The following is an 11,286-nucleotide window of genomic DNA, read 5'->3' on the forward strand; positions in this document are numbered from 1 at the left end:
ATGGAGGCTCGTCGGCATGTGGAGTTCGCCGGAGGCAACGGGCCGACGGTGCTTGTAGGCAGCGGCTCGGTAGTGGCTACGCGATAGGGCAGGGATGCAATGGCCTCGCGCCGTGCCTGGCAGTTGTGACTCGCAGACGGCTACGAGCCTGGCAGGGACGGCAACCGCGCCGCCGCGACTTGCAGGCAGCCGCACGCCGAAACTAGGAGAGGGTAGCCACGCGCCGCATTTGGTAGGGCTGGGCGGTTGGCAGTTGAGCGCCACATGTGGGAGCAAAGCCGAGCGAGGAGTGCAGGAGTTGATTTTGTTTTTTTAAGTGAGCAGCACATGTGGACAGTGAGTGGAGCGAGACGTCCGTCTTAATGGTAGCATTACTGTTTTTAACCTCCTGTACTTTGTCGACATTCACATAGTTAATTTCTTTTTGGTTATGGTAATTATTTTTTAGATCTTGAGAATTAATGTGGAGGTTTTTTTCGTTGCCTAAATATTAACATAATAAATATATATTATCAAATTGTTCCTCAAATTCAATAGACAGAAAAGAAATATGAGCTCGAAGATACTCTCCCTGTTTTTTAGTACTACTTCAGCAATACTTTTCAACGAATAAATAATATTTTTCTTTTATAACAAATCAGCAACATTAGCGGCAGTCAAATTTCAGCGAAACGAACAAAAAGGCCACTATAATAACACAGCACACGAGTGCGCCCTTTTGCGGTACAAAGTGGTTCAGTTTTCACTTTGCCCATAGATGTTCCAAACTTTAGAAGGCATCTGTTCCTGCAGGTGAGAGCCACAGGACATATCCCACCAGTCCACCACCCATGCGTATATTCTGTTCCGTCTCGTCGTGTTCCTCCTAGGTGCATGACTGTATCAGGGTTTTACCGATCAAAATTCTACGTGGGCTAATGCTCGGAATACCCGTGTTGTGCAAGGAGGAAAAGCACAAAAGGGCAAAAGGCATCCTAAGAATCTAAGCAGTGAAAGTTAAAGCACGTCTCCATAAGTTTTGTCTCTTCTTTTTTAATTTGATTTGATAGACGGCCGTTTCCACGAGTTTTTTTCTTAATTAATCACGATTTGACATGAATGCCAAATCACATTCGTGGACGGCCGTCGAGCCGTGGATTTGCGTTGATTCATTCCAGGGAGGATCTCGTCGTCGCCACTGAATCCAAAGATGGTGTGCGAAGAAAAAGGCGGCAGAAAAGAGGCACAGAAGCAGCAGAGCAGAGAGATCGGGACAGCGAGACGCTGGCACAGGCAGGATTAGGAAGCGTCGCGAAACGCGACCGGCCTCGTCCTTCACCGGTCGATACTATAGCCGATCTCATCAGCCTCGTGCCCCACCGGCCACCGCCCTGTCAGCCCATCACTGGATCACCCCTCGTCCCCTCCCCTCTACGCATCACGGGCACGAGCTTGAGCCCTCGTACCCTCGCGTCCGCGTTCTCCCTCGCCGCGCTCCGATCGAACTCCCGGCCCCGCGCGGAGGAGAGCAGGGCCCCCCGAGGGCCCTCCCACGCGGCGACCCCGTGGCGTTCCTGCGCGGCTGCTTCTCGTTCGGGTCGGCGGGGCGGAGCCGGCCCAAGGCCTCGCCCTTGCCCTCCCCGCCGCGCCTGACCGCCGCTGCGGCCGCGGCTGCGACGGCAGCCGACGACGGGGCCAAGATGAAGGGCCTCTTCAAGTCCAAGCCGCGGACGCCCGTCGACATCGTGCGGCAGACGCGCGAGGGCCTCGTCCAGCTCGACCTCCACTCTGGCTCCCGGAGCGGCGACGCCAAGCGCGAGGAGAAGGTGAGATCGGGTCTCACCCTCTGTCTAGGGATTTCGTGGCTTCGATTCCCCATTTGTGCCCGCTGGCTCGACCCTGATTGCGCACGAATGTGGGCTGATCTTTACTTAATTTGTGATGCATAACACTAATCTCGTGATGGAAATAGTGCTAGCAGCCACGGTGCCCTAGTTTCCTTGATGTCATTCATGATCAAATTGTAGCAAATATAAAGGGAATATCTCATGGAACTTCTGGAAATATGTTTTTGGGTGTATCAGCAGCACTGAGCTACATAGTTATGATAATAGTTGGTGCAAATATGAGCATTTTGTAGGTTATCATCCATGAACTTGTCATCCTAGCTCACTGTGGAGTTACTAGTAGGTATCACCATCTGTATGCAAAAGTATGTAATACTTGGATACCGTAAGCACCTAAGTTCTGTCGAAGTTGCCACCAGCCAACCACCAACCTGCACTTTTTACGAACAGCTCCATGTTCAGAATTATATGCTATATATATGAACCTTTGGATACTTGTTGATGCCTGTGGCCATCTATAGAAGAAGAAAAATAGATTGTTAATGTGCAATGTTTTATATCTATTAAAATGAGCTGTACCTAAGGATGACTTTTTGCAGATGGCAGAGCTAAGCAAAAATATCAGGGACATGAAGTCTATCCTTTACGGCAATGGTGAATCAGAGCCTGTAACTGAAGCATGTGTTCAACTGACCCAAGAATTCTTCAGGGAGAACACTTTACGGCTATTAATCATACATCTTCCAAAACTAAATTTGGAGGTATGGAATTTGACCTGTTTTTGAATGTAGATTGACAGTACTACTGGAATAACTTTTATTACATATGTAATATATACCTCTCTTGTTGTCATTTTTACACAAAAAACATGATACATTCTTATGGATGTATCTCTACTTTTGATTGTTGCAGACTAGGAAAGATGCTACTCAAGTCGTTGCAAACTTGCAAAGACAGCAAGTATCCTCAAAGATAGTTGCGTCTGAGTACCTAGAGTCAAATAAAGATCTCTTGGACATTTTAATTTTAGGGTAAGATTACTGTCCAATTAAAAATAACTAATGATGATTAGTTCTCTCTCCTTTTCCTATCAAAATAAATCATTGGAAAAGTTTATTATATTGCTTGTTTAGCTCTTTTATCTTTGAGATTGTTAGTGCTATCCATGTGTTCACTGATCCACGTGTTCCTGACTCTTTGATTATGGTAGTTGTTTGAATGGTCTTGTAAAACTGAATACCCAAATGAGGCCATTTGAAACATAAATTTTCATGTTCGCAGTCTTAAGACTGTTTTTTTGGTCTGATGTGGGTTGCATTTCATTCCCCCAGATACTTTATTGGTGCTTAAATCTCTGTATTTGAAGAATGTTTTCCCCCCTTATACACTTCAACTCAACACTGTACAGTTACCAACTTATCGTCATTTGACAGATTAGATTACTTGTATGTTCATGCAGTGTTATCAAGTCATCCCATTAATCGCAATTAGTCGTCCTAGTCGGTATCCTGGACACTAGGGGCTACGACTCGATTAGGCCGATTAGTTTCCTGGTCGCCTGATTAGTTGTCGACTAATCATGATTAGTCGGACGACCAGGAACAGAATGGAATTGGTGGGCAGCTGTGGACATGGGCTGCATCAGGGATGACTTAGGGCACTTGGGCTCATGTTTTTTATCCCAATTTGCAACCCTACATGCAGCCACCACCCTAGAGTTATCTTCATGCTTGATTTATACTCTAGAACATATAGTATATTAGTAATATATTTGGTATATTAGTCCTGATATATATAGGAATAGGACGACTAGGGGCCGACTAGTCGCCTGGTCGATGACTAATTGCGACTAGTTGCCTGGTCGGTCCCATGCCGACTAGGATTGACTAGACGACTTGATAGCATTGTTCATGTATGTTAGTTAACACCTGAATTTATAAATATGTGCGCAGAGGTGAAAATATCTGTATAGCATTGCAGCAAAAAATATGTGTTTTAGCTTTGTAATGTCTCATTAGCTTGTTCTGGAATTAGTTGTGTAGTGTTGATAATATTGGGATGAACTTTATTTATTTCACTCATTATTTCATCTTCCACTATATATTTCTTCACTATACAGGTATGAGAATATGGACATTGCTTTACATTATGGTGCTATGTTGAGGGAATGTATTCGCCACCAAAGCATTGCAAGGTGATACTACTGATTTTAAATGTTGATAGTACGTTAATACAACACAGTATATATTATATCACAGTTAATTGATTAATCAAGATTCAAGCATCATGTCATTTGTATCATTAGCAAAGACGGCCATACCCATGAAATGCTCATTCAAGAACCACCAATGGAAATCCATATATTAGTCAAATATGCATTCTCGTTTGCCATAATAGAATTCCATTTCTAAGTCTTTGAACAGTAGTGAACATCAAAATTGCTAATTAATAAAAGGAAATATTTTGAATGATTTATGTAGCAGAATGCCTGCTTTGCAGATTTCATTTTTTTGGGTGGTGTCCTTTCATATAGCAGATCAAGTTTTGTTATTTGTTTTCCTATCTGATAGAAGTCTGATCGCACCCAGTTCAACAAAGGGTGTGCATATTAGCAGTGTGATCCTTCATCACGCGGACGGTTTTTGTGCACATCTAGAAGCACTATGAATGATTTAGATTAGGTCAGTGGTTTTATTCCATGGACTCTATTTACCCCCAGGATATTATAGGATATCAAAACAAAATATAAATTAAATAATGACTACCAATCTGGACATCCATAAGTACAAAAATATTGTTGAAATTGGAAGCTCCTGTGGACTTTTGGTGCTATTTTCTTATATAATTTGTTCATTGACAGGTATGTTTTAGAGTCTGAACACATGAAAAAGTTATTCGACTATATACAGCTTCCAAATTTTGACATAGCTTCTGATGCTTCTGCTACCTTTAAGGCGAGTTGCTTCACTTTTTACCTTTAAAAGTATTTTTCATATATTGTGGTCTAGTCTGGTCATATTATGCTCTACTGTAAGCAGGAACTATTGACAAGGCATAAAGCAACCGTGGCTGAATTTCTCTCCAACAATTATGATTGGGTCAGTATTTTTACCTTGGGAACATTATTCAAACTTATTTCATTTACGAAAATTTTGTATCCTTCTTCTCGCTGTATATGTTCAAACCATATATGATCTTAGTCAAGTTGTAGCGCAACATTAAATTCTGTGGTTAAATGTATCAATATCTACCTGGTTTTAATATTGTCTCTAGTTAGGTCTAACCTGATTGAATTGGTTACATCGTCGAATTGTTGGCAAGCTGAATTCACTGTATTGCCCTCTTTAGAGGCTTAAACCGTAGTGGTGAACTACTAGAAGTTTTGTATCGATGAATCTTAGTTATGAACCATCAGAAATTCTATATAGATGGCCCTTTGAATAATTGGTTAATTCAATCCCTAGTTTGGCGATAGATTATTCTAGTCTACTTGATATGTCATAATTAGCACCATGAATTATTTTTTGTGCAATTCTACTTTTCTAATCTTAACCCTCTTGCATTTACATGCCTTAGTTCTTTGAAGAATTCAACTCTAGGTTGCTGTCGTCAACCAACTACATAACAAAAAGGCAAGCTATCAAGGTACTGCTACCTTTGTATTATGATTGGTTTGTCTGTGCTTTGTTTCTGTGTACTCCCTACGTCCTAAATTATAGGTCATTTTGACTTTTCTAGATACATAGAAAACACCTATAAACATTGATTTCTTGCACCATAATTAGCTTTTTTTATATATATTATTTTGAATCATTTCAAAATCTTCTATTCTCCCTCTGTTGTACCATAATTGTCCATGGCCTTGGGAGAAAAGCGTACTACAATATTTGTCCAGTGAAGATACCAATGGTGTAGTTATTGTAGTATTTCCACTCCCCATAAATTAAATGTTCTGATAAATGAGAGATGGGTCCATTTTTTTATAGGGGTATGGATGGCCATTTCACACTATTTCTTTTCCTTAAAACCATCACTTTGTCCATGTGGATGTGCCATGGACAAATGTTGTAGAACAGAGGGAGCAATTTTTTTTATTGATCAAGATTCTCATGTATTAATCTTTTCCTTTCAGTTGTTGGGAGATATGCTGCTGGATAGATCAAATGCTGCAGTCATGATGCGCTATGTTAGTTCCAAAGACAATCTCATGATTCTTATGAATCTCTTAAGGGTCAGTGTACCTCATTTCACTAGTGGCAACTTGAGCTTACACGCTTGAAGTGCTCTACCCTTCAAGTGACTCGCTATTTGCCACCCTTTCTCAACTTTTTAGTGTTTTTTTTTATTTTGTCAGGATTCGAGTAAAAATATTCAAATTGAGGCATTTCACGTGTTCAAGGTATGTACAACAGCCTTAACATCTTTTTGTCAACATAAGTTTGCATAAACTTATTTGGTTATTGTACATTATGCATCACAGCTGTTTGCTGCGAATAAAAACAAACCGCCTGAGGTCGTGAACATACTGGTCACCAATAGAAGCAAGCTACTTCGGTTTTTTGCTGGATTCAAGATTGACAAAGGTACTATACCTGCTTTAACTTTCGTTTGTGTACTTGCTTGCTAATCTACTCACAATACCTTAGCTGTTGACTTGTGGTTCAGCTATAATTTCAGCCGCATGAGCTGTTTTTTAGTGTTGATCGAATTAAGTCACTGTAGTCATTTACTGTTTGGGTTTAACCTGCCAGTATAACAGTTTGACATTAACTAACCTTATTGTTATATTATGAATCAGAGGATGAACAGTTCGAAGCAGACAAGGAGCAGGTCATAAAAGAAATATCGGCACTTTGAGTATGTCTGATGTTGTAATTAGTCATTGTGATGATTTTTATTTTGTTAAGAAAGTGCATGTGAAATAATGAACTTCTGTGTATTATTCTGTTGGACTTAGAGGAGCAATACATTGACTCGAGTTGCGGTTGGATACTGCCAGCAAATGTGATAATTTTTAATAGTTTGTGTGGTTGTCCATGCCCTTTTTTATGGGCGTGTTTGAGTGACATACAAAATATTAAAGGATTTAGAGGCAAATATGAGATGAAGGCATAATAATAATATGTAATCTCGAGCAAACAAAGTGCAAGACCTGATGCCGTACGTACCGCTCGTGTACTGTACACCATGACTGGCTAAACAATGCATCATACTGTGGGAGAGGTGAGCACACCCGTGTTCAGTTAGGACTCAACAGTCAGGATCACCTTTGACTCCAAGAGCAGGGGAAGCTCAGTAGTGTGACTGATACGTATAATGTACTCCCTCTGATGCGAACTATAAGTTTTTCTAGCTTTAGCTTTTCTAGATACCTAAACATTTTATGCCTAGATAAAAAATTATATATCTTGAAAAGCTGAATGAGCTCGTATAAAAAATTATATATCTTGAAAAGCTGAATGAGCTCGTATAATTTGGAACGAAGAGAGTAGTTATCACATTCGTACCTAAAAGTGTTAAACAATGGGGCTCACATCATTTGAGACGAGTTGATGGCAAAATATCATTGATTTTTAGATACGTAAATTATGTAGCGAGTCATTTCTGAATATGGTGCCTCTAATGTAGTGGTGTACTGCTTTGACCTTCCATGGCAACAGAATAGTATATTATACTCCCTCCATTTTAAATTATAAATTATTTTGATTTTTCTTCATATATATGATTTTTACTGTATTTTTAGACAACGTATAAGTGCATATAAAAAGCTATGTATATTGAAGAGCTAATTTGGAATGGATGGAGAATCTATGACATCTCAAATTGGTGCTTCTGTGGAGGGGAGAAGCGGGCGCAACTTTTTTTTTTTTTTTGCGTACGCTTTGCTTCTGAATATAGGTGTCACATACAGCCCAGTTTGGAATTTAACCCATAGTGGCCCATGTGCATGTTAATAAGATATTGTGGAGAGTTTACTCCCACCTTAATTGTTAAAGGTAGGATAGACCAATATATAAGGCTTCTAGAGTCCATCCCACCATTCCCGGATTAATCCTTTTACGCGAATTGCCACTTACGCATTCGTCCTCACTTCGCGTAAAAGGATTAATCTAGGGATGGTAGGTCTATCCCACCTTTAACAATCAAGGTGGGAGTAAACTCTCCACAATATCTCATTAATATGCACATGGGCCACTATGGGCCAAATTCTAAACTAGGTCGGATGTGACATACACCCCTCCTCAAAGGGCCCGACATCCTCGTCGGCCCAACACACCCACAACCGGGCAAACGATGACTAGGAATGTTCCCTCTTAGCACACGCGACCGTGCGTCCAGTGCTGGCACATGTGCCATGTCGTGCACCCTGTAGGGCCTACACGTGCAATGAACCCCATGTCCGCGCACCTGATCCGCATGCATCCGTGGCCGCGAAGGTCGGCTCTGGTACCATTTGTAATGCTGTAGAGTCCAAACGGCTTAGATCCACTCTGCACGCTAAGCGAACCACACCTACCACCACCTTTAACAATCAAGGTGATACTAAACTCTCCACAATATCCCATTAACATACACATGGGCCACTATGGGTCAAATTCCAAACTAGGTTGGATGGAACGTTCCCTCTTAGCACACACGACCGTGCGTCCAGTGCCAGCACATATGCCATGCCGTGTACCCCGTAGGGCCTACACGCGCAATGAACCCCATGTCCACGCACCTGACCCGCACACGCCCGTGGCCGCGAAGGTCGGCTCTGATACCATATGTAACGCCCTAGAGTCCAAACGACTCAGATCCACTCTGCACGTTAAGGGAACCACACCTACCACCATCTCACTTACGCTTTCGTCCTCGCTTCGCATAAAAGAATTAATCCGGGGACGGTGGGATGGACTCTAGAAGCCTTATATGTTGGTCTATCCTACCTTTAACAATCAAGGTGGGACTAAACTCTCCATAATATCTCATTAACATGCACATGGGCCACTATGGGCCAAATTCCATACTGGGTCGGATGTGACAATAGGGCTAGTTTGTTTGCCTGCATTAGCTTGTATTAGGTTTATGTAATACATTTTGTTAGTGTGTGGTTGTTTATACAAGCTCTTATGTAGGCTTGCAAAACACTAAGCAGTCCAATATTATTTGGTCATATTAGTCAATCCATTTCTTCAAACAGAGAGTAGCCAAAACACATCGGACATCATCTGATGCACAACGTCCGATGCCTGTGCCAGCATCCGATGTAGGCAAAGTAGCTCCAAGTATATCCAACACTTGTGTACGTGAGTTAGCCTTTCACAAATCCTTTCATCTCAAGGGTTGTTAGCACTCACTAGGTCCTAATGCACATGCATAGAGTTAAATCACCTAGTGGCACTAGATAATCATAATCACCGAGTTCACCTCTTAATAGTACGTCTATCTATCCTAAACCCAATCACGCACTCTATTGCGTCTTGATTGGCAAAACAAAATGGCCCTAGCTTTATACCTTTGCATTGAGCTCCATTTTGTTTTCTCTTTCTTCTTTTCTAAGTTGGAGCACTTGATCACCATCTTTTGGCCATCTCTATCACATGAGTACCATCTAGCTCCACCTTGGATGTGAACCAACCTTACTTCAATCACAACACTTAGAGAGAAGGTCAGTCCACCATGGTTTCATCAATTAGCCAAAACCAAACTAGAACTTTCACATAGGATAGCAACGTGCAAGCGTTTGTTTTTCCTCTGAGTCAGCCCGATCAACTAAGCTCTGATGGGGTCTCCGGTGACCCCATCGGACAAGTCAAGTGAGTAGAAAAGGATTGTCCCTGCAGTACTTCTTACCCTTTATGCAAGCGTGCTAACTTCAAGTGTGTTAACCTTTGAACACCAACACTTGAGCGCTGAGTTAGCATTTTTTCAAAGTGTTTAAAAAGCATTTTTGCTTGCTTCTCACCACGTCACAAGGCTTGATGCATATGCAAAGAATGACATCACCTAGTGGCACTAGACAACCATAAATGCTTTATAGCTCGCCTCTTTATAGTACAACTGTCTATCCTAAACCTGAATATGCACTCTGTTGCACCTTGGTCGGCAAAAGCAAGGCTCCTATGCATTACACCTGTTGCTTTCATTTGCTTTACATCTCCTTCTTCTCTCCATGGTTGAGCACTAGCTTTTATGATCATGATGTATATCTCCACCATCTCCTAAGCCTTGTTCATCACCATCAAGTGGACGCTAGCTTAATCAACCTTATTGAATGCATTAGTCCACATGGTTGTCACTCAATTACCAAAACCAAACTAGGGCTTTCACTCACACCTCTCTCATTTAGCTGATCCCAGCCATGAAGAACACATCTTTATAGCCCTTTGGTCTCTTCCCTCTCCCTCTTTGTGAGGATTGCTTGATTCTTGTGAGATCTAAAGAGTTGGGTTGAGAAATTGGATGACTGAGAGCAAGAGAGAGCAATCCTAGTCTTTGAGCACTTGTGGATTTCGTCAAGCATTTGGTGAAGTGTTCGTTACTCTTGGAGGTGAAGCCTCCTAGATGGGTTAGAGTTTCCCAACGAGCTCCCAAGCTTGTGGTGAGGCACGGGAAGTTTGTGAAGGTTACGATAATTTTGCCTCCACAAGGAAAGAAATCAAGGTAGTGAAGTTAGTAAATTAAAGTGTTTAAAAATGACCTGGCTCCCTTGGCAGCTTTCAACGACGTAGGATTCACGAAGGTGAATCCAAACTTTGGTAAACAAATCGTGTCATCACTACTTATTCTTGTGTTGTTATTGACTTTTGAGCGATTCAGCTCGATCTATTTGTTCTTGTGTTACTGTTTGTAGGTTTTTGGAGGAACTAACCTACTACATGCCTAGAAACCTTGATAACAAGTAGAATTGATTAAATATGTGTAATTCTTGTTGATTTGTGTTTTTGTGCTACCTGGTATAAAAAATTCTTGTCCTCCTATCTGTTCCAAGTTTTTTATTTTTTATAATTGCCTATTCACCTCCACCTCTAGGTGACGTCTTGTCGGTGTTTCGTACAAGCACCGGCAAGTAAATTTATAGTAATGCGTGTTAGGCTCGGATGGTGCGCTAAAGGACATAAGATTTATACTAGTTCGGGCCGAATGTCCCTACGTCCAGTTTGCTGCTGCTCGTGTTATTAGCACCATGAACGGTCTGTAGTAAGGGGTACAAACGATCGAGAGAGGGACTGGTCCCAAGTCTCTGATGGAAGGGTTGAAAGGTGGTCAAGAGCTTCGTAGCCGCTTGATAGTGTGTATGAGTGCGTCGTATTGTTCGGTCTTTTTTGTCCGTCCCCCAGATGGAGGAAGCGCATCCCCTTTTATAGAGAAAGGGGGTTGCTTTTACAAGGGCGAGGGTTAAGGATGTATATTCTACTTAGTCTTGTGGCTCACGTCTACCCAATCCTCCTCCTTCATTCTGGTGAGTGCGAAGGAA

The 11,286-nt window shown here is 41.8% G+C and overlaps 1 protein-coding gene across 1 annotated transcript; it reads left to right on the forward strand.

Moving 5' to 3' along the window:
• Positions 1-1,547: 1,547 nt before the first annotated feature.
• On the forward strand, positions 1,548-6,949 carry LOC136547034 (putative MO25-like protein At5g47540). Its single transcript, XM_066539002.1, has 11 exons — positions 1,548-1,805; positions 2,426-2,587; positions 2,739-2,857; positions 3,946-4,020; positions 4,687-4,780; positions 4,865-4,924; positions 5,403-5,471; positions 5,959-6,057; positions 6,181-6,225; positions 6,307-6,409; positions 6,625-6,949. Exons 1-11 carry the CDS (start codon positions 1,680-1,682, stop codon positions 6,681-6,683), a joined length of 1,011 nt encoding a protein of 336 aa, XP_066395099.1. The 5' UTR covers positions 1,548-1,679; the 3' UTR covers positions 6,684-6,949.
• Positions 6,950-11,286: the final 4,337 nt, after the last annotated feature.

The sequence above is a fragment of the Miscanthus floridulus genome, chromosome 3, assembly GCF_019320115.1.
Source record: "Miscanthus floridulus cultivar M001 chromosome 3, ASM1932011v1, whole genome shotgun sequence".
Classification (NCBI taxonomy): domain Eukaryota; kingdom Viridiplantae; phylum Streptophyta; class Magnoliopsida; order Poales; family Poaceae; genus Miscanthus; species Miscanthus floridulus.

Excerpts from the sequence above, each read along its gene's own strand:
- LOC136547034 (XM_066539002.1), top strand. The coding sequence starts at position 1,680 with ATGAAGGGCCTCTTCAAGTCCAAGCCGCGGACGCCCGTCGACATCGTG. Across the intron at positions 2,858-3,945 it reads TTGGACATTTTAATTTTAGG|GTATGAGAATATGGACATTG; the intron begins GTAAGATTACTG and ends TTCACTATACAG. Across the intron at positions 6,410-6,624 it reads TGGATTCAAGATTGACAAAG|AGGATGAACAGTTCGAAGCA; the intron begins GTACTATACCTG and ends ATTATGAATCAG.